Source organism: Pecten maximus, chromosome 1 (assembly GCF_902652985.1).
Source record: "Pecten maximus chromosome 1, xPecMax1.1, whole genome shotgun sequence".
NCBI lineage: Eukaryota > Metazoa > Mollusca > Bivalvia > Pectinida > Pectinidae > Pecten > Pecten maximus.
This window is the reverse complement of record NC_047015.1, coordinates 21,858,937-21,883,569: the sequence shown is the minus strand read 5'-3', so window position 1 is coordinate 21,883,569 and position 24,633 is coordinate 21,858,937. Positions and strand designations below refer to the sequence as shown.

Sequence of the window (24,633 nt, the reverse complement as noted above, 5' to 3'; positions counted from 1 at the left end):
AACTTAACTTACCAACAACAATCCTTATACATTGTAGATGTGGGTAATCTATAACAGGTAGAATTTACCTACCCATTTGGGAAAGCTAAACTGACCTTGACCCTGACCCTGTGTTACAAGGCTACAATTAATTTCATAATTCTACAAATAACCTTGAGAGTGACGGTATGAGTTGGCCCCAGACGACAGTTCTAGTCATTACCAATGTTAATGACAATAAGATAACTCATGTATGATTCGCAAATTTTTCTTTATTGGTTACAAAATGATGGGTTTATACTCATTATATGACATAATAAAATCTTATATGGATAAAATATATTTGCATAGAAAATAACAATTTTGATATGTATGTATTGATATGGCATTTAAGTAACAATCACTGATCACATGTGGTTTTGTTGCTGTCTTTCTTCAACAACAATATCTGCATGCATTTCTATATTCATTTGAAAAATATATCACTTTCTGATGTAGAAATCATGAAAAAATATTAAAATGACCACATTTTGAATATTTTGAACCATGCAATTTGATAAAGAAGGAAATGACATTTCACTTCAGGTGATACCATAGATGGAGCATGCAGCTATCATATGTAATGATGAAATTCCAACACATGTGATCAGTCTGAAAGGTAAACAATGGAACTACCACTACTGCTTAGCTCCAGATAATCTGGAAAAAAATCACTCTATTTGGGCAAGATTGGTATATACATATTTTCTCCAATATTGCATCCCATTAAAAAATTTGAGGAATGAACCTGGTAATGTTCCATCATATCCACAGATATAAGACAAACAATAACATTGTGTACAAATTAACACACATACATATATAAAAGGTGTATATTTTGATTCCTTCTCAGTTTGAAGATTTTGCCTATACAACCAAGAGTTATATTGTATCTGTTGAGAATCTACTTTAAACACTGGTTTATAGCCTGATACGGGCTTTGTTGTTGGTTACCAGCAGTTATCTCCCTTGATACAATAACTTACCTCCCTTGGATCATAATATTGGCGTGCATACATCAAAAACACTGTTTTCGTGTATCTTGTCATTTCAAGGTAGTGAAAACTTAACTCCTTCACTCTGACATACCCATATGGTAATTTTTACTTAGTCAATGCATTACCTATCTAGTTAACTTGAAGTATTTTAAAACACCACAACCATTAGGGTGATGATCCCCTTTACCAGACTTCAAGTGATAGTAAGTCCATATGGGGAAATATTATTGCAAATGAAGAGAAAGAGAAACAAAATTTGTCACTGTTTTACATACATCCATGATATTTGAAAATTACTGAGATGGCTTTTATTTGTCTACCACAAAAGATATATTCTCATCTCAATGTGACACCTCTTTACAGTCAATGGGAACACAATCTGACAATGAGTAAATCACAACTCGTCTATATCTCATATTTTTCTAAACCTATCTGTTAGACACTATGTATGTTCACAGCTACATTCAAACTCTGCAAAAAGACCATAATGTTTGTACGAGATTATTTTGACAATCTTGATATAGGTAACACTTACTTTCCCTCTAGTTATATTATGATACTGATTACAAAATAATAAATCTATAAAAATGAATGAATATATACAAATGTTTTTGTTACATGTAGTTTACATGATTGTTTAAGCAGAACGTATATTTATAGATTTGTAAGTTTTCTTTCAAATTTTACTTTTTTTTTTTTTAAAGACAGTAGGATCTACAAGTATTTTAAAAGTATCATTTTACCTTGCTATATCAAAATTTTCTAAGTACTGGGATCAACAAGAATTATTCAAAAATAAGTTTGTGATTGTTTTTGCTTTACATATATTTACACAATATAAACAAACCAATACACACATACTATATATGAGAAGTACAAGATAAACTGTACAAAAATCCCTGTCTTTATGTAGTAGCTAGAGCCACTGATACTAGTTTGATACAAAATACAGTTTAACACGACACATTAAGGCTTCTTCAACTGGAAAGGTTAACATGTGTGGAAATGTATGAAAGGATTAATGGTACAGGGGTGAAAACAAATTGATGATTACTAACTAGAGGTTGAAAAAAAAATGGTATGTATAAACTACATGTAATATGGTTGGGGCGAGAACTCAACACAGGCACTAAATGTACTGTGTAAAAAGATGTTAACAGCAAGTATTAAAAGTGCAAAGAACAGGACCAGGCTTAACAATATTACAGACAGGGTTAGTAACTAAGGGGGCTGGAGTGGAAATTTCATTATTTACAGATAGGGATAGGACTAATTAAGTGGACTGGAGTGAACATTCTATTATCTAAAGATAGGGCTAGGATGGTAACTAAGGGGACTGGAGTGAACATTCTATTATCTATAGATAGGGCTAGGATGGTAACTAAGGGGACTGGAGTGAACATTCTTTATCTATAGATAGGGCTAGGATGGTAACTAAGGGGACTGGAGTGAACATTCTATTATCTATAGATAGGGCTAGGATGGTAACTAAGGGGACTGGAGTGAACATTCTTTATCTATAGATAGGGCTAGGATGGTAACTAAGGGGACTGGAGTGAACATTCTTTATCTATAGATAGGGCTAGGATGGTAACTAAGGGGACTGGAGTGAACATTCTATTATCTATATATAGGGCTAGGGTGGTAACTAAGGGGACTGGAGTGAACATTCTATTATCTATAGATAGGGCTAGGATGGTAACTAAGGGGACTGGAGTGAACATTCTATTATCTATAGATAGGCTATCAAGGGGCCTGGAGTGAACAGTAAAGACCGAGATGGGCTGAAATGATTAGTTATGAATAGGAAGGGCAACATGAAAATTGATTAAACTAGGGATATACACTGTACATGTGTTATACAAATAAAGGTGTGTACAGGTACAATAAAATGGTTTTGACTACCTTACATATAATATGATAATTTGATTGGCAGAGGATGGAGATTCTTATATATATCAATAATACAGAATCATAAGTTGTAGCACCAAAAGGATGCCTTATTAAAAGTACTTTCTAAATGGCATTTCCTTAATGTACTGATATTGTTATTCAGTTTAATGATCATATGTGCCAAAATGTTGAAGGATATCCCAGATATTCATTATGAAACTGTATTATCTTATACCACATAATAATTTGATATTTATGAAAAAAACATAAAATATTACAAATTGTAAATAAAAACCTTCAAAAATATGACATGAGTGTATTGATCTTACTATTTTTTTCATCAACCAGTAAATTTCAAAATGTGGTATCACCGGAAAAAAAAATTCTATGATTCAGACTGGCTAGTACAGTCATTTTGAAATTTAACCCTCAGAGAAGGATGTCCACTTGTAGCCTGAGGAATTCTCGTCTTCAACCTCAAAGCCACGATAACGGCCACTGTGTATGGCACGCGGCTGCTGGTATGGCTGCTGGTAAGGGAGGTAATAAGTCTCTGGCAGGGACTGAGTCATGGCTTGCTGGACAGGATACTGGTAGGGAAAGCCTACATTGTCAGGATAACTCTGATATCCATAGTTGGAATGTGGTGTCTCTTCTTTCTCATACACAATCTTGGGTTTCCCAGATCTGCAAACACATCATAAAAAGCTTGATAAAAATTGTTTTTGAAACATTAATATGAAAAAATAGTCTGAGAGTGATGTTACTTTCACAAAAATAATCAGGTATGAAAAAGTAGTAGACTATAAATATTGTTGAACAGATGGAAACCCGTATCAAAAAAAATAAAGTCTTCCACGTCTCTTTTCTGATTGGACGTCCTAAACTTAGACACATTGTGCCAGTTGAGGTACAATATATAGTCAATTTATAGTATGGTAGCTTAAACTAAGATCTTACACATATTTAAATTGTTATTACCAGACCGGTAGTACATTAACCTCAATTAAATCTTATAAAACATCTACCTAACACAATATCTAACCCCATTTTCATCAACATTACTTTAAAACAGGGACCTGGTGGCTTAACAGATGTACGTACGTACATTCATAGAGCAAACATACTAGTCCTCTCAATTGGATAAGCTGGGAATTTGATAATAAAGTATGGGGGTCTACTTACCCAGGTCGTCTGCAGAACACCACAATGATGATAATGACGATGATCAGGAACACAAGTCCACCGATAGTTCCTGCCACAATATAAATCCATGTCGAATTGTCCGGCTCTGTAATCAGACCATAAATATCTTTATTCTCAGATGAAATGGTTTTTGAGGAGAAGTCGTTTGAATGAAAAGTTGATGTCATACTGATGATGAACGTTGCACCTCGTTGCAAGCTCACTTGGCCCTTTGTGCCAGGTGAGCTAGTAAAAAGAATGCATGTCATATTGAGTTTATGAAACTCGTTAACTAATTTGATATCATGGCATAAACACTGTAGATTTTTCTTCATCTGCTTTTTATGTTTTCTCTCTTTTGTTGGTATTTTACTGGTTCTTATGTGCCCTGGCTGTTGGCAGCACATTCTGTTACAAAAAACCATAATTTGGATCTTATAATGTTACACTATTGAGTATGTCAAACCTCCTTTCAATGAAACAGTCTTAGCCTGGTATCACTTACCACTCCTGATCTCACAGTTTGTACCAGAGTATCGCGATACACATGTACAGTACACTGTCTGGTCAGCCACACAGGTCCCTCCATTTTTACAGTAGTCAGAATTCACAGCACAGACAGCTACAAAATATAATCATTGTAGGCTCACAACACAGACAGCTACAAAAAATGATCATTGTATGCTCACAGTACAGACAGCTACAAAAAATGATCATTGTATGCTCACAGTACAGACAGCTACAAAAAATGATCATTGTATGCTCACAGTACAGACAGCTACAAAATATGATCATTGTATGCTCACAGTACAGACAGCTACAAAATATGATCATTGTAGGCTCACAGCACAGACAGCTACAAAATATAATCATTGTAGGCTGATAGCACAGACAGCTACAAAATATAATTATTGTAGGCTCACAGTACAGAGAGCTACAAAATATAATCATTGTAGGCTGATAGCACGGACAGCTACAAAATATAATTATTGTAGGCTCACAGTACAGAGAGCTACAAAATATAATCATTGTAGGCTTGATAAAATATACTTACAGAGCTGCTATGACACAGAGGTAAATACATGGTGTGATATCCTGGTTATTCCAGAGGTAAACAAGAGGCCCATGGGCCTTAACGGTCACCTGAGTTTTGAAATATTTCTGTAAATTTGACCCTTTTTGACCCTGCCCACCAGCCCTTGGGGGACAGTATTTGCATAACAGCAAACTGTCTTCCAAAACTGCTAATTCCAATAGAAATGACACAAATGATAGTCAAAAATGTATTTTTCTTATATAAACAATAGTAAAGGGTACCTCCTCCAAAGGGGCAAACATGAGACCCCAGGGCCATGAAATTCACAATTTTGGTAAAGTACCTCAAGACCCTTCCATCTATGAAAAGTATCTATCTTATTTGGGTCTTGAGAAGAAGATTTCTGAATTTTCAACTAATTTGACCCTTTTTGGCCCGGCCAATCAGCCCCTGGGGGTCAGTCAGGGCCAACATGTGCATACCATCAAACTGTTATCCCATGCTGATAATATTAACCAAGATAGAATGAATTCCAGTAGAAATGAAACAAATGATAGTCTAAAATGTGATTTTCCTATATAAACTATGGCAAAGTTGACCCCTCCCTAGGGGCAAACGTGAGACCCCAGGGTCATGAAAATTCTCAATTTTGGTAAAGCACGTTAAGACCCCTTGGGGGTGGGGACCATATGATTCACAATTTTGGTTGACATTTGGCCATGGAAGCTTCCTGCCAAATTTCATTGAAGATGAAAATGTAAATTGTTCATGAACGGACGACGACGGACAAAAGGCAACTTCGTCTCAGGTGACCTAATAAATGGTGTGATATCCTGAGTATTCCAGAGATACTTACAGACACACTGTGACACAGTGGTAGAGTTGGTACCAGCGGTATAGATCTTCACACTGCTGGTGGCGCTGCATAATTTACAAGTAGTTTTTCCAGTTAAATCTTGATATTGGTTGACGGGACAAATAACACATGCTCCTAAGTTCTCATAGGTTCCAGCACTACAAGGCACTGCAAAATACAAGCACAACATTATTATACCAAGAGGAGGAAAAATATTCTACTATGAGGGGGAACAACATTACACCAGGAAGAACAGCATTATACAAAGTGACAACCTTCTATAACACAGTGACAACCTTCTATAACACAGTGACAACCTTCTATAACACAATGACAACCTTCTATAACACAATGACAACCTTCTATAACACAGTGACAACCTTCTATAACACAGTGACATCCTTCTATAACAGTGACAACCTTCTACAACAGTGACAACCTTCTACAACACAGTGACAACCTCCTATAACACAGTGACAACCTTCTACAACAGTGACAACCTTCTACAACACAGTGACGACCTTCTATAACACAGTGACAACCTTCTACAACAGTGACAACCTTCTACAACAGTGACAACCTTCTACAACACAGTGACAACCTTCTCTAACACAGTGACAACCTTCTATAACACAGTGACAACCTTTCTACAACACAGTGACAACCTCCTATAACACAGTGACAACCTTCTATAGCACAGTGACAACCTCCTATAACACAGTGACAACCTTCTATAGCACAGTGACAACCTTCTACAACACAGTGACAACCTCCTATAACACAGTGACATCCTTCTATAACAGTGACAACCTTCTATAACACAGTAACAACATTCTACAACACAGGGACAACCTCCTATAACACAGTGACAACCTTCTCTAACACAGTGACAACCTTCTATAACACAGTGACAACCTTCTACAACACAGTGACAACCTCCTATAACACAGTGACAACCTTCTACAACAGTGACAACCTTCTACAACAGTGACAACCTTCTACAACACAGTGACAACCTCCTTTAACACAGTGACAACCTTCTATAACACAGTGACAACCTTCTATAACACAATGACAACCACCTTTAACACAGTGACAACCTTCTATAACACAGTGACAACCTCCTATAACACAGGGACAACCTTATATACTACAGTGACAACCTTCTATAACACAGTGACAACCTTCTATAACACAGTGACAACCTTCTATAACACAGGGACAACCTCCTATAACACACTGACAACCTTCTATAATACAGTAACAACCTCCTATAACACAGTGACAACCTTCTATAACACAATGACAACCTTCTATAACACAGTGACAACCACCTTTAACACAGTGACAACCTTCTATAACACAGTGACATCCTCCTATAACACAGTAACAACCTCCTATAACACAGGGACAACCTTCTATAATACAGTAACAACCTCCTATAACACAGTGACAACATTCTACAACACAGGGACAACCTCCTATAACACAGTGACAACCTTCTACAACAGTGACAACCTTCTATAACACAGTGACAACCTTCTATAACACAGTGACATCCTCCTATAACACAGTAACAACCTCCTATAACACAGTGACAACCTCCTATAACACAGTAACAACCTCCTATAACACAGGGACAACCTTCTATAACACAGGGACAACCTTCTATAACACAGTGACATCCTTCTATAACAGTGACATCCTCCTATAACACAGTAACAACCTCCTATAACACAGTGACAACCTCCTATAACACAGTAACAACCTCCTATAACACAGGGACAACCTTCTATAACACAGGGACAACCTTCTATAACACAGTGACATCCTTCTATAACAGTGACAACCTTCTACAACACAATGACAACCTTCTATAACACAATGACAACCTTCTATAACACAGTGACAACCACCTTTAACACAGTGACAACCTTCTATAACACAGTGACATCCTCCTATAACACAGTAACAACCTCCTATAACACAGTGACAACCTCCTATAACACAGTAACAACCTCCTATAACACAGGGACAACCTTCTATAACACAGGGACAACCTTCTATAACACAGTGACATCCTTCTATAACAGTGACAACCTTCTACAACACAATGACAACCTTCTATCACACAGTGACAACCTCCTATAACACAGGGACAACCTTCTATAACACAGGGACAACCTTCTATAACACAATGACAACCTCCTATAACACAGGGACAACCTCCTATAACACAGTGACAACCTTCTCTAACACAGTGACAACCTTCTATAACACAGTGACAACCTTCTATAACAGTGACAACCTTCTACAACACAGTGACAACCTTCTATAACAGTGACAACCTTCTACAATATGTCAACCAAAACCTTTTATTTTATGCTTAATAAACAGTACATCAGTCAGTCTTTCATGAAAATAATATCTGGCCATGTATTCACAAAACTGCACACTTGTGCTTAAATACACACTTTGTGCTCAGGTTAAAATACAATACACACTTTTTTATATTTTTCTTTCAAACTGCTATTTTATTGTAATAGGAAAGAGTAATGAAAAATACCCTGTCTGCTCCAGGGCTGGAATTAACAACCTCTCACTCACAAGGCAAACTACCACCAGGCTTGAGGGAAATTCCTGTTAGTCTGAGCTAGTAAGGTGACCTTATACTCTCCAGGTGACCTTATACTCTCCAGGTGATCTTATACTCTCAAGGTGACCTTATACTCTCCAGGTGACCTTAAACTCTCAAGGTGACCTTAAACTCTCAAGGTGACCTTATACTCTCAAGGTGACCTTATACTCTCCAGGTGCCCTTTACTCTCCAGGTGACCTTATACTCTCCAGGTGACCTTATACTCTCCAGGTGACCTTATACTCTCCAGGTGCCCTTTACTCTCCAGGTGACCTTATACTCTCCAGGTGACCTTATACTCTCCAGGTGCCCTTTACTCTCCAGGTGACCTTATACTCTCCAGGTGACCTTATACTCTCCAGGTGACCTTATACTCTCCAGGTTACCTTATACTCTCCAGTTTTATATTAGTTTAAAGCAAGTTTGGTTTAGGACGTTTTATGCTTTTGCATGTGAATGGTTTCATGAATAGGGACGCTGTATTGAATTAGTACACTAATGACATTATCAATAATTAGGAGAGTAAGGTATAATTTAGACAAAGCAACACAATAAAATATGACCTACAAATCTGCATAAGTAGGAGACCTAAAGTTATCTTACTGTTCCTAATAAAATGAAGTACTCCTGGACTAAATGAAGACTGATAGACAGATAAAGAGCACCTCTGGAAGTAGAGGTGGAACTACCACTGTTTAAACTTACCACAGGTACCATTGTTTATAAACTCACCACAGTTACCACTGTTTATAAACTCACCACAGTTACCACTGTTTAAACTTACCACAGGTACCACTGTTTAAACTTACCACAGGTACCACTGTTTATAAACTTACCACAGGTACCACTGTTTAAACTTACCACAGGTTCCACTGTTTAAACTTACCACAGGTACCACTGTTTAAACTTACCACAGGTACCACTGTTTAAACTTACCACAGGTACCACTGTTTAAACTTACCAGGGTTGCCACTGTTTATAAACTTACCACTGTTTAAACTTACCACAGGTACCACTGTTTATAAACTTACCACAGGTACCACTGTTTAAACTTACCACAGGTACCACTGTTTAAACTTACCACAGGTACCACTGTTTAAACTTACCAGGGTTGCCACTGTTTATAAACTTACCACTGTTTAAACTTACCACAGGTACCACTGTTTATAAACTTACCACAGGTACCACTGTTTAAACTTACCAAGGTTGCCACTGTTTATAAACTTACCACAGTTACCACTGTTTAAACTTACCACAGGTACCACTGTTTATAAACTTACCACAGTTACCACTGTTTATAAACTTACCACAGGTACCACTGTTTATAAACTTACCACAGGTACCACTGTTTAAACTTACCACAGGTACCACTGTTTATAAACTTACCACAGGTACCACTGTTTATAAACTTACCACAGGTACCACTGTTTAAACTTACCACAGGTACCACTGTTTATAAACTTACCACAGGTACCACTGTTTATAAACTTACCACAATTACCACTGTTTATAAACTTACCACAGTTACCACTGTTTAAACTTACCACAGGTATCACTGTTGAGGACTTGTCCAGCATTACACTGCGGTGTGACTGAAGTTACACTTCCACCATTCAGGGTTGAACCCTACAAAAATTCAATACTGATTGATGGAACAAGTTAACAAGATTCTACTTGTAACAAACTGGTAACACTGTTAACTAGTATGTACAATCAAACCTCGATGATTCGAACTTCGTTGATTCGAATTTCTCGCTGTATCGAACTTTTTGCTTGGTCCCGAATTTCCTCACTATATAACGCTACTAACGAACCTATGTATGATTTGAATTTTTATAAATCGAAGTTTTCGATGTATCGAACTTTTTTCGTGGTCTTAGCTATGATAGTATAGGTAATTGACATCTCATGATTCGAACAAAAAGTTTACCTGTACTGACCACAGGACAGGTGTTTGTCGTGACCCCCGCGGCAAGAGTTCACACCCCTCCCACAACTGTCCTGACTGACAGTTGGATAACGATAGCGTGTGTTGTCACTCCCGATCATGGGGTAATTAATAATCAGACTAAATTGATAGATAAATGGTATATTTAGAAGCCATGGCATTCAATAACCATACCGGTAGTCGTCTTTGATGATCTCCACCGCCATTGAAATCAGCGGTTGGCGAGTAAATTTTACGGAACAGTCAAAAACAAGCAGATCAATTTTAAACACAAACAATTAGCGATGCCTTCACTCAAGACATCATATTCAAAGTGTCAGGTTTCAAACTTATACATAAATATCCATGTAAATCGGTTATTGGTCATTCAAGCATGCATTCTCCAACTGATCGGTATTCCGTATTTTATACCACACATGTAAACACATGTGCCTTTAGCAGAAAAACGTTAACGTAGGTGTGCATTGTACTTTTGTTTTATCTATAAGCCGGGTTATAAGTGCTTTGTAACATATACATAGTTTGTTTAATTAAACAAGAGGCCCAGGGGCCTTAACGGTCATCTGACTCTAAATCAAAACCCTTATATTATTGTAGTATGCATTCTCTGTAGCAAGTATATAGTGGCACTGTTGGCCATGGTGGCCATCTTGGATTTCTGACCGACCCAATAAATAATAACACTTGGTCTGGACCATCTAAGGATAATTTCTGGTAAGTAAGAGCTGAATCCCACTGGTGGAATTTGAGAAGAAGTTTGAAATAGGTGTTGTTCATGAAAACCATGATTGCGCAATCATGTTACAAAATGGCCGTCATTGCTGTCATGTCAAAGTTTTTACGAGGCCGAAAAAAACAACAACACTTTGTTTGCCCTCCTTCCTTAACATTCTCACAAATTTCCAGCTCAATGACACCAGTGGAACTGGAGAATAAGTTTAAAATGTGTTTTTTAAGATTGCGGATATGGCGGCCATCTTGGATTTCAGACCAATCTAAAAAATAACAACACTTGGTCGGGATCATCTCAGGAACATTTCAGGCAAGTTTCAGCCCAACAGCACTGGTGGAACTTGAGAAGAAGTTTAAAATGTGTTTTTCAAGATGGCGGCTATGGCGGCCATCTTGGATTTCGACCGACCCGAAAAATAACAACACTTGGTCAGGATTATATCAGGATCACTTCAGGCAAGTTTCAGCTCAATGGCACCAGTGGAACTTGAGAAGAAGTTTAAAATGTGTTTTTCAAGATGGCGGCTATGGCGGCCATCTTGGATTTCGGACCGACCCAAAAAATAACAACACTTGGTCAGGATAATATCAGGATCATTTCAGGCAAGTTTCAACTCAATGGCACCAGTGGAACTTGAGAAGAAGTTTAAAATGTGTTTTTCAAGATGGCGGCTATGGCGGCCATCTTGGATTTCGGACCGACCCGAAAAATAACAACACTTGGTCGGGATCATCTCAGGATCATTTCAGGCAAGTTTCAGCTCAATGGCACTGGTGGAACTTGAGAAGAAGTTTAAAATGTGTTTTTCAAGATGGCGGCTATGGCGGCCATCTTGGATTTCGGACCGACCCAAAAAATAACAACACTTGGTCGGGATCATCTCAGGATTATTTCTGGCAAGAATCAGCCCAACAGCACTGGTGGAACTTGAGAAGAAGTTTAAAATGTGTTTTCAAAATGGCGGCTATGGCGGCCATCTTGGATTTCGGACTGACCCGAAAAATAACAACACTTGGTCAGGACCATCACAGGATCATTTCAGGCAAGTTTCAGCTTAATCCCACTGGTGGAACTTGAGAAGAAGATTGAAATGTGAAAAGTTTACGCACGGCGGACGGCGGACGGCGCACGACGACGGACGAAGCATGATGACTATAGGTCATCCAGACCCTTCGGGTCAGATGACCTAAAAATAACTACACTTGGTCACGATCATATCAGGATCATTTCAGGCAAGTTTCAGCTCAATAGCACTGCTGGAACTTGAGAAAAGTTTAAAATGTGCTTTTCAAGATGGCGCCTATGGCGGCCATCTTGGATTTCGGACCAACCCGAAAAATAACAACACTTGGTCACGATCATATCAGGATCATTTCAGGCAAGTTTCAGCTCAATAGCAATTGTGGAACTTGAGAAGAAGTTTAAAATATGTTTTTCAAGATGGCGGCTATGGCGGCCATCTTGGATTTTGGACCGACCCGAAAAATAACAACACTTGGTCGGGATAATCTCAGGATCATTTCTGGCAAGTTTCAGCCCAACAGCACTGGTGGAACTTGAGAAGAAGTTTAAAATGTGTTTTTTTTTCAAGATGGCGGCTATGGCGGCCATCTTGGATTTTGGACCGACCCGAAAAATAAAAACACTTGGTCGGGATCATATCAGGATCATTTCAGGCAAGTTTCAGCTCAATAGCACAAGTGGAACTTGAGAAGAAGTTTAAAATGTGTTTTTCAAGATGGCGGCTATGGCGGCCATCTTGGATTTCGGACCGACCCGAAAAATAACAACACTTGGTCGGGATCATCTCAGGATCATTTCAGGCAAGTTTCAGCTCGAAAGCACTGGTGGAACTTGAGGAGAAGTTTAAAATGTGTTTTTCAAGATGGCGGCTTTGGCGGCCATCTTGGATTTCAGACCAACCCAAAAAATAACTACACTTGGTCACGATCATATCAGGATCATTTCAGGCAAGTTTCAGCTCAATAGCACTGCTGGAACTTGAGAAAAGTTTAAAATGTGCTTTTCAAGATGGCGGCTATGGCGGCCATCTTGGATTTCGGACCAACCCGAAAAATAACAACACTTGGTCACGATCATATCAGGATCATTTCAGGCAAGTTTCAGCTCAATAGCAATTGTGGAACTTGAGAAGAAGTTTAAAATATGTTTTTCAAGATGGCGGCTATGGCGGCCATCTTGGATTTTGGACCGACCCGAAAAATAACAACACTTGGTCGGGATAATCTCAGGATCATTTCTGGCAAGTTTCAGCCCAACAGCACTGGTGGAACTTGAGAAGAAGTTTAAAATGTGTTTTTTTTCAAGATGGCGGCTATGGCGGCCATCTTGGATTTTGGACCGACCCGAAAAATAAAAACACTTGGTCGGGATCATATCAGGATCATTTCAGGCAAGTTTCAGCTCAATAGCACTAGTGGAACTTGAGAAGAAGTTTAAAATGTGTTTTTCAAGATGGCGGCTATGGCGGCCATCTTGGATTTCGGACCGACCCGAAAAATAACAACACTTGGTCGGGATCATCTCAGGATCATTTCAGGCAAGTTTCAGCTCAATAGCACTGGTGGAACTTGAGAAGAAGTTTAAAATGTGTTTTTCAAGATGGCGGCTATGGCGGCCATCTTGGATTTCGGACCGACCCGAAAAATAACAACACTTGGTCGGGATCATCTCAGGATCATTTCAGGCAAGTTTCAGCTCGAAAGCACTGGTGGAACTTGAGGAGAAGTTTAAAATGTCTTTTTCAAGATGGCAGCTTTGGCGGCCATCTTGGATTTCGGACCGACCCGAAAAATAACAACACTTGGTCGGGATCATCTCAGGATCATTTCAGGCAAGTTTCAGCTCAATAGCACTGGTGGAACTTGAGAAGAAGTTTAAAATGTGTTTTTCAAGATGGCGGCTATGGCGGCCATCTTGGATTTCGGACCAACCCGAAAAATAACAACACTTGGTCGGGATCTTCTCAGGATTATTTCAGGCAAGTTTCAGCTCAAAAGCACTGGTGGAACTTGGGAAGAAGTTTAAAATGTGTTTTTCAAGATGGCGGCTATGGCGGCCATCTTGGATTTCGGACCGACCCGAAAAATAACAACACTTGGTCGGGATCATATCAGGATCATTTCAGGCAAGTTTCATCTCAATAGCACTGATGGAACTTGAGAAGAAGTTTAAAATGTGTTTTTCAAGATGGCGGCTATGGCGGCCATCTTGGATTTCGGACCGACCCGAAAATTAACAACACTTGGTCGGGATCATCTCAGGATCATTTCAGGCAAGTTTCAGCTCAATAGCACTAGTGGAACTTGAGAAGAAGTTTAAAATGTGTTTTCAAAATGGCGGCTATGGCGGCCATCTTGGATTTCGGACTGACCCGAAAAATAACAACACTTGGTCAGGACCATCTCAGGATCCTTTCAGGCAAGTTTCAGCTTAATCCCACTGGTGGAACTTGAGAAGAAGATTGAAATGTGAAAAGTTTACGCACGGCGCACGGCGCACGGCGCACGACGCACGGCGCACGGCGCACGACGACGGACGAAGCATGATGACTATAGGTCATCCTGACCCTTCGGGTCAGATGACCTAAAAATGCTAAGGTAAATTGATGAAGAGTATTTTTATTTTGTTGTGTTTGAGGTATAAATTAACTTAACTTTTCGATGTGAGCCTGACAGGCGACGATCAACACGAAGGCACCGATGACATATTACGGTAACAGATATGGTCATTATCAAGAAAACATCGATCTATTGTCAACCACGAATAATTCGAAGTCCCGCTGTTTCGAAGTTTTTCTGTTAGTCCCTTGAACTTCGAAACATCGAAGTTTGACTGTATATTAATTCATCAATACAAAAATGTATACTACAGCTTATATGTAAGAAAAGTTGTTAAATGAAAAATTGATGCTGGAGGGACGTACACCACACAACCATGATGAACATACATGTGTTCTAATGCATCACTGAACAGGAGTTATACCGTGTCACTGAACATTTAAATATATGATGTTCATACAGGGGCTATCCTGAGTCACTGAACATTTAAATATATGGGCTTCATACAGGGGCTACACCGAGTCACTGAACATTTAAATATATGGGGTACATACAGGGGCTATCCTGAGTCACTGAAAATTTAAATATATGACGTTCATAGTCATACAGGGGCTATCCTGAGTCACTGAACATTTAAATATATGGGCTTCATACAGGGGCTACACCGAGTCACTGAACATTTAAATATATGGGGTTCATACAGGGGCTATCTGGAGTCACTGAACATTTAAATATATGGGGTTCATACAGGGGCTACACTGAGTCACTGAACATTTAAATATATGGGGTTCATACAGGGGCTACACCGAGTCACTGAACATTTAAATATATGGGGTTCATACAGGGGCTATCCGGAGTCACTGAACATTTAAATATATGGGGTTCATACAGGGGCTATCCTGAGTCACTGAATATTTAAATATATGGGCTTCATACAGGGGCTACACCGAGTCACTGAACATTTAAATATATGGGGTTCATACAGGGGCTATCCGGAGTCACTGAACATTTAAATATATGGGGTTCATACAGGGGCTACACTGAGTCACTGAACGTTTAAATATATGGGGTTCATACAGGGGCTACACTGAGTCACTGAACATTTAAATATATGGGGTTCATACAAGGGTTATCCTGAGTCACTGAACATTTAAATATATGGGGTACATACAGGGGCTATCCTGAGTCACTGAACATTTAAATATATGATGTTCATACAGGGGCTATCCTGAGTCACTGAACATTTAAATATATGGGCTTCATACAGGGGCTACACCGAGTCACTGAACATTTAAATATATGGGGTACATACAGGGGCTATCCTGAGTCACTGAAAATTTAAATATATGACGTTCATAGTCATACAGGGGCTATCCTGAGTCACTGAAAATTTAAATATATGGGCTTCATACAGGGGCTACACCGAGTCACTGAACATTTAAATATATGGGGTTCATACAGGGGCTATCCTGAGTCACTGAACATTTAAATATATGGGCTTCATACAGGGGCTACACTGAGTCACTGAACATTTAAATATATGGGGTTCATACAAGGGTTATCCTGAGTCACTGAACATTTAAATATATGGGGTTCATACAAGGGCTACACCGAGTCACTGAACATTTAAATATATGGGGTTCATACAAGGGCTATCCTGAGTCACTGAACATTTAAACATATGGGGTTCATACAGGGGCTATCCTGAGTCACTGAACATTTAAATATATGGGGTTCATACAGGGGCTATCCTGAGTCACTGAACATTTAAATATATGGGGTTCATACAGGGGCTATCCTGAGTCACTGAACATTTAAATATATGGTATTCATACAGGGGCTATCCTGAGTCACTGAACATTTAAATATATGGGTTCATACAAGGGTTACACTGAGTCTGTTTTGTATGACTGAGCATTCAAATATATGCGGTTCTTACAGGCATTTAATGAACTCAATATGACTTAGATCAGTGTTATATTCTATAAGTGATATAGCTTGATCCTGAGATACATACAGTCAAGCCTGTCTGATGTGACTTTCCAGGGGAACAAATAACTAGAGGCCCATGGGCCTTAATGGTCATCTGATAAAAACCTACAGCAGGGAAATGCCCCTCCATCCCCAGGGATCAAGCCTCATTTATATAAATTATGACTGACCTCCCAAAATGATGTTTCATACTAAATGTTGTAATCCATGATGGCATGAAATAAAAGGAGAAGTAGCTTTTTAAAGGAAAAAACCAAATTCCCCTTTTGGGACCCCAGCCCTCTGTCCCCAGGGGTCTGACTAGTCTATTTGTATACAGCCGAATCTGTCCGAACGGCCATCTTTATGTTCTAAGCGACCATTTCAATTCCTCCTGAACGTTTTCCCTATATATTTTAACTCTATTAAACGACCCTCTGTTTACGCAACAAGCGACCAAATTTTCTTTATTCCTGTGATAACAATTACTCTTCAATATGTGACCAGATGTCTTCAAAATGCCTTCCATTACCCTTTTCGCCTCGATAAAGAGGAGGCGAAGAGACTGTCTAGAATTCTAACGAATTTCAGACATTTTAAATATAATATATAAATTTTGCATGAAAAATATAAAGATGAAGGAACGCATGGGGGTGGAGGTGGGGGGTGGGGTGCTGGGGTGTGGGGATGTAGCAATTTGAAAGTTAAAAGTGTACACAAGGTATTAGGCTCATGTTGATGGACAAAACATGGTTATATATGTCATCCTGATCCTTCAGGTCAAATGACTTAAAATCAACACCCTAGTACTAGTGTAGTATACATACTCTGTAGCAGCATAGTGGTATTGACAATGATTGGGATTGTTTAATATTGTATGTTGGCCATGGTGGCCATTTTGGATTTCAGACCAAACTGACAAATAACAACACCTAGTCAGGACCATCTCAGGATCATTTCAGGCAAGTAAGGACTCAGTCCCACAATTGAAACATGAGAAGAAGTTTGAAATGTGAAAAAAGATTATGCATGGCAGTCAACAGGTCAATATAATCAAAAGCAAGATCGCTTTAGGTTATCCTGACACTTTGGGTCAGTTGGTCGCTAGGACAGGTTTGACTGTACATGCAAATTAGCTTTTTTGATGCTTATCTTTATCTTGTGGCATTTGACAGAAGACTTGTTTTTCACAACCAAGAAAATAACAACATCATGTAAATCAGACATTTATATATGAAGCCACAACAGTTCCAACAGGCTCATCTGGGAGTTAATCATCTGTGTATAATACTATCTCATTGAAAAGGCAATATTGAAGGCAAATGGCCATTGTTACATAAAACAATGTGTTACAACATGTTTACTTACAGGAGGTGTGATACTATCTTGATTAGTGTTGATCATTTCGTTTACTACATCGTCTACTGGTCTACGGAGTCCGTTTGTATTTGATGTTGCTGGATCTCTGCAAGTAATGGATATAGATTAATGTCCAGGAGTTCATCAGATATTGTGTACACAAGCTTTGTTTTATTTTAAAAGTTGTCAAGTGTGACATTTGACCTTTGGCCTTTACTGATGTCCACCAAAATCTAATCATGTGTAGAACTTGATGCTGTGAGGCTATGAACTAAATATGTCCAGGTCCCAGTTCATGAGATATTGTGTACAATCATATTAAACTTTATTAATTCAGAAGAGGTGAAACCTTTGACCTTTAATCTTGACCAATGACCACCAAGAGGTCCATGAGCTATTGTGCAACAATGTTATCATGGCTGGCTGGATGACTGGACTAATAGTCAGCCTGAGGCACACATAAGCAGATGCATTGCATGAAAATGGCAACAGTTGAATGGACCAGACAGACAAGGGTAACAGTTGAATGGAACAGACATACAAGGGTAACAGTTGAATGGAACAGACAGACAAGGGTAACAGTTGAATGGAACAGACAGACAAGGGTAACAGTTGAATGGAACAGACAGACAAGGGTAACAGTTGAATGGAACAGACAGACAAAGGTAACAGTTGAATGGACCAGACAGACAAGGGTAACAGTTGAATGGAACAGACATACAAGGGTAACAGTTGAATGGAACAGACATACAAGGGTAACAGTTGAATGGACCAGACAGACAAAGGTAACAGTTGAATGGAACAGACATACAAGGGTAACAGTTGAATGGAACAGACATACAAGGGTAACAGTTGAATGGAACAGACAGACAAGGGTAACAGTTGAATGGAACAGACAGACAAGGGTAACAGTTGAATGGAACAGACATACAAGGGTAACAATTGAATGGAACAGACAGACAATGGTAACAGTTGAATGGACCAGACAGACAAAGGTAACAGTTGAATGGAACAGACAGACAAGGGTAACAGTTGAATGGAACAGACAGACAAAGGTAACAGTTGAATGGAACAGACAGACAATGGTAACAGTTGAATGGAACAGACAGACAAGGGTAACAGTTGAATGGAACAGACAGACAAGGGTAACAGTTGAATGGAACAGACATACAAGGGTAACAGTTGAATGGAACAGACATACAAGGGTAACAGTTGAATGGAACAGACAGACAAGGGTAACAGTTGAATGGAACAGACAGACAAGGGTAACAGTTGAATGGAACAGACAGACAAGGGTAACAGTTGAATGGAACAGACAGACAAGGGTAACAATGGAATACCCTGCATTCCTCAAACTATTACTTATCCCCCTTTCTTCATAATCATAGTATTTATGCTACCTATTTGTTAAACTGGTTTTAAGCACAGTGATCACACCAATTTCTAGTTAACAGTATGTTGAAAAATATTCATTTTTTAAAACTTTTGTCAATCAACCATGACTGATGTATTGCATGGTAGATATAAGGCAGGGAGGTCTTTACACAGCCTACATCTATAAGTGAAATAATTAAATGTTTCAAATCTTTTGTATGTCTTCCTTTTCCATACTAGTATTTAAAATCATTATGAGTCACCACTATGATGGGAGTTTACCGTTAGACTACAAGGTAGACTGAGTTACTAGTCAAACAGCATCATTTTACATTAAGATTACGTTGTATATACATGACCAGTACCTTATGATCTAGGACTAACCTCTCATAACCTTAATACCTCATATTTCTTTAACTATTGATATCTATAGTGGCTTTGAGTTCAATTTAGCCTGGTTTTCTTTGTCTAAAAAGTTAAATGTGACAATTGTTATCCTTTTATCTTGTGGTGTAGACCAACTGTTCATAGTTTTGAAAAGACATTTCTGGTTGTAGATGGATGTAATTCCCAACTAAATGTCTTGAGTGATAAATGGCTCATGTATGTAATGCTCTGAGTCTGGTCCTCAATATGTATTATTAGGCATGGAGTACACAAAGACAGGTGAGGACAACCTCGTCTCGGTGATTGTCTCTGTAGCAAGGAGACCTGTGTAGTTTGTTGTCTACATCTTGATTTCATTGATTTTGCCACTGTGATGTAATAACATTGGTAAAGTGAAGTTTAATATCAGCTGTTGGAAGTGACAGACATTGGTAATAAATACATTTCAACCTCTGAAACCTCTAATGAAGGAGATCTAATGAAGTTCTTAGAGCAAGGACAGAGAAAATCTATTTATAGTAACAGTGGACTCAATTTTGTCACAGGTGCGAGAAACATGAGCTTGTACAAGAGATGATGGCTGTAAGTGTGCGAAGTTTCAGATCAGGACAATTAATTAATGAAGTCTATTGAGCCTATTTCATGGTAACAGTGACCTTATTAAATTTGGCACTGATGGTTGAAATTTAATTTCGTACAAGAGATGATAATAGTAAGTGTATGAAATTTCAGGGAAATTGGATCATTAATAAAGTTGGTAAAGGGAGGACATCAAAAATCTATTAAATGTAACAGTCTACCTCAGTTTTGACGCAATTAAAGGTGGCACCATTACAAACACTAGTACAGACAGCTACGATTAAGAAAGGCATTATTAGCTTTCATATGAGTAAATATTGTTGACAGATATGACCAGTGTTTGCTCTTGAAGTGATGTATCCTAGTTGTAATCACAAAATCAACCCGTTCAAATAAAGCCTCCTAGACAGATTTGTTATAAACATGCAGACATAACACATCAACCATGCATGCCAGTGACTGACTCCTCGATTTTCAGACAAGGGCAGCTACTGTAATTATAACAAGTGGTGCAGGTCTTTTGTTACAAAATCAGGCCCGAGTCCAACTTTTCCAGGGTTTATGAGATTTCACTGCTCAAATTCAGAGTAAATTTATCTCGGATTCAGGAGGTGTAGCCTACCAAATCTGGATTTTGGAAAAATTTCAAAAAAAATAAAACTACAGGGCTACCCCAAATAATGCAGAATGATTGACACCTATGAACAGTTGCATGATATTACCCAAGGGAGACAAGTAAGTCCAATCTTATTATAATTAATTTTTTTTCATCAATAATCAATCATTATTAGGATAAAGACTGAAGGACTTTTATTATCATTTACAAAGTGTTCATGATACATACATTACTGGTTGAACAGCTACATTCAAATTCAAATTGGCATCAGCTGCCCTCTTGCGCCTCCCAGTTACTCCAACTTGTGTGCAACCCCCAGTCGAGGCTAATGTGATGGTCATTCCCTGGATGTTGTCACATGTATTTGGGATGCAAAGGCCATATTCCAGTGATTGCATCCTGGTTACAAGCTTAGTCTTCACATTGGCATTATAAATATTTACACTGTTACTATCTGTACAGTCAAAATTCGACACTCGTATTTGCAGGTTGAATACAAGTTGAATTAATCTTGTCACCGGTTGTGAAACTAAACAAAAAAAAAAAAAAAAAAAAGAATGTCAAGTTAATATGGTTAAAAGCATTTCAGGATATGTTTCACACTGTGGTAGCTATTATTTTCATACATGTAAGTTTCTAATCTAAGATATAGGTACAGTGCAACTTCCGAAAACCGAACCTTCTAAAAACCGAACACCTCTGAATACCGAACGAATTGTCATTGTACGGAATTGGTCCTTCTTTATTATAGTATTAAAAAACTTCCAAATACCGATCCCTCTGAATTCCGAACACCGGACTGATTTTGTGTCCGGTTCCTGTTAAAATATACCAAAAATTACTTCTGAAAACCGGCCTTACCCGAGCGATTATGACACGAGGTCAGGCCAGTCAACCGTGAAACAACAACTGTGACGGGTATTGTGTGAAGCCTTATTGTCTCGGGACCTACGTAGGTGAATTGTACAGGTATCCAATATATACCCCAAGGGAGCATTATGACGGAAGGCCTAGTGTATAATCAACACGACAATTATGAAACAATGCCACACTTCATTGACGCGCGTCGGTTCGTTTATCTTCTCAATGCATGTAGAGCTAGAAGCCCGAGTTTCGCATTTAATTTAAATGAGGCCCAAAAGGGGTTGTTTTCGTAAAGAAGCCCGTGATGTTTTTTTAGACAACAGCGATGTCGGAAATACGACCAGTATCATCTGATCAATTGTAATTGATATTGAAACAAAACATCTTCACACCCTTTAATATTATTTGATGTGTAAAATATTCTGTATCGGACTATTGGCCCCATCCACATGACGAGGCTTCACCGGATGTAACAAAATGTAGGCCGATCGTAAAGTGTAGTTGTACATGTGAAAATACTGTTTAAAACTATTGTTATAGTCATTTGCCTTTCTTAAATATTCTGCAATATATACATTGATTAACTTTCATAATATGCATATTATTCAGACAATCCATATTGTCTAAGTATGTACGTGCCGTTTTGTAATCGGGTGCATTCTAATAAAACATCGTGCAACCAATTATATCCGGAATTTGACCGGTCATTTTTCGATCAACTTCTCCAAACCGAACCCTCTATAAACCGAACAAATAGTCATGTCCCATGCATGTTCGGTTTATAGAGGTTCCACTGTATAACATAATGTACTGAAGTGTATCATGATTATACAGTACTGCATTTCCGATTGTAATACTGTATTTGATCTATGAAACAAGAGGCCCAGAGAGCCTGCTTTTCTCACCTGGATATTTCAGTAATCATGGTAAAATACTGTATTTTAAGTTATATTTCAAATATTTTCCTACTTTTGAACTCACTGAAACTCAAACTTTTCCAAGATATTACATTCCTTTATAATTGTGTGAAGTTTGATCCAAATCCTCTAAAGAATAAAGCCATTTGAGCATTGACAAAGGATTCTATTAAAATACTAATGGTGACCTTGACACAACTTAAACTCATACTTTCGGAGACATTATGATCCTTAAAGCTTGATCAAAATTCCTGAAGAAATGAAGCAACTAGAGCACTGACAAAATTTGGGGTTACATTCATATGTACAAGACATATGGTCTGTTAAAATGTGTCACCAGCAGTAATATTATTGTTAATAATGAACGGCTGCCCCTTTCATCAAGTGGTATGCCAAGATTTTACAGCCATTTATATTGTTTGGTATTTTATATTTTAAAATTTTGGCGCAAACAGAGCTGGAAGTATGGACCAGATTGTGTAGCTGCAGATGTGATAGGTTGATATTGTTTTATAATCTTTAACTTTAGGAGGACAAAAAATGTCTTACCATCAGTATAAGGACATGTGGCTGATCCTGGTGACAAGTTGGTGGTACCAGTTGGACATTCAATGCAATATTCACCCAGAGCTTTATTCACATAGTATCCAGCACGACAGTCAAGGCAGCTTGAACTTGCATCGTCATATTGTTTACCACTTGTACAGTTTTCTGTGATAAACATGATCAATAAACTTCAGACAAAACAGCCATACATGAAAAATACACATTTTAATATCATTATGACTAGTGAAGACTCAATTTCTACATGCAGGTCCATCATTTTAAGATGATCTAATTATTGTAGAAATACTTTTGAAAAATCCCAAAATTGTCCAGATAACTATAGTATATTTTTAATACTGATACAGTCCTGTTCAGATGTGGCCACAGGGAAGTTAATTATAGTATACTTACTGATACAGTCCTGTATAGATGTGGCCCCAGAGAAGATAATTATAGTATACTTACTGATACAGTCCTGTATAGATGTGGCCCCAGAGAAGTTAATTATAGTATACTTACTGATACAGTCCTGTATAGATGTGGCCCCAGAGAAGATAATTATGGTATACTTACTGATACAGTCCTGTAGAGATGTGGCCCCGGAGAAGATAATTATGGTATACTTACTGATACAGTCCTGTAGAGATGTCCTGTATAGATGTGGCCCCAGAGAAGATAATTATAGTATACTTACTGATACAGTCCTGTACAGATGCGGCCCCAGAGAAGACCTTTGTCGTGTTTCCTGCACCACAACTTTTACAAGAGGTTTGCCCCACTACATCCTGGTATAAACCTTTCTGACAAGCCACACATGCACCAGCCTGCTGTTTAGTTCCTGCTTGACATACATCTGAATGACATGAATGAGAAAACAAAATGTAATGATATTTACACACTGTATGCCAGATAGTGTTAGTAATGATTTGTCTATAATTATATTGTCATATTTGACCACTCTTCATCACAAACAGGTAAGCTGTCAATATTTTGTCATAATCACTGCTATTATTAAATCTCAAAATCAATAAAAACCGATTCTGGAGGGTCTTTAAATATCTCGGTCTCTTAACCTGATCTTGAAATGCCTATTATTACTACTAACACCTGGTATGGTCCAACAACATATATACA

General features: G+C 38.3%; 1 protein-coding gene across 1 annotated transcript in view; it reads right to left on the bottom strand.

Annotated features, from left to right (window-relative positions):
* Positions 1 to 233: 233 nt before the first annotated feature.
* Positions 234 to 24,633, bottom strand: part of LOC117327642 — a 136,652-nt gene continuing 112,252 nt past the window's right edge. The window contains exons 50-58 of the mRNA XM_033884710.1: positions 24,194 to 24,352; positions 23,503 to 23,664; positions 21,401 to 21,701; positions 18,226 to 18,322; positions 10,169 to 10,250; positions 5,987 to 6,154; positions 4,600 to 4,716; positions 4,095 to 4,200; positions 234 to 3,596 (exon numbers count right to left, since the gene is read on the bottom strand). Of these exons, the coding sequence (XP_033740601.1) occupies positions 3,332 to 3,596; positions 4,095 to 4,200; positions 4,600 to 4,716; positions 5,987 to 6,154; positions 10,169 to 10,250; positions 18,226 to 18,322; positions 21,401 to 21,701; positions 23,503 to 23,664; positions 24,194 to 24,352 (1,457 nt within the window). The 3' untranslated portion in view covers positions 234 to 3,331. The remainder of the gene's footprint in view (positions 3,597 to 4,094; positions 4,201 to 4,599; positions 4,717 to 5,986; positions 6,155 to 10,168; positions 10,251 to 18,225; positions 18,323 to 21,400; positions 21,702 to 23,502; positions 23,665 to 24,193; positions 24,353 to 24,633) is intronic.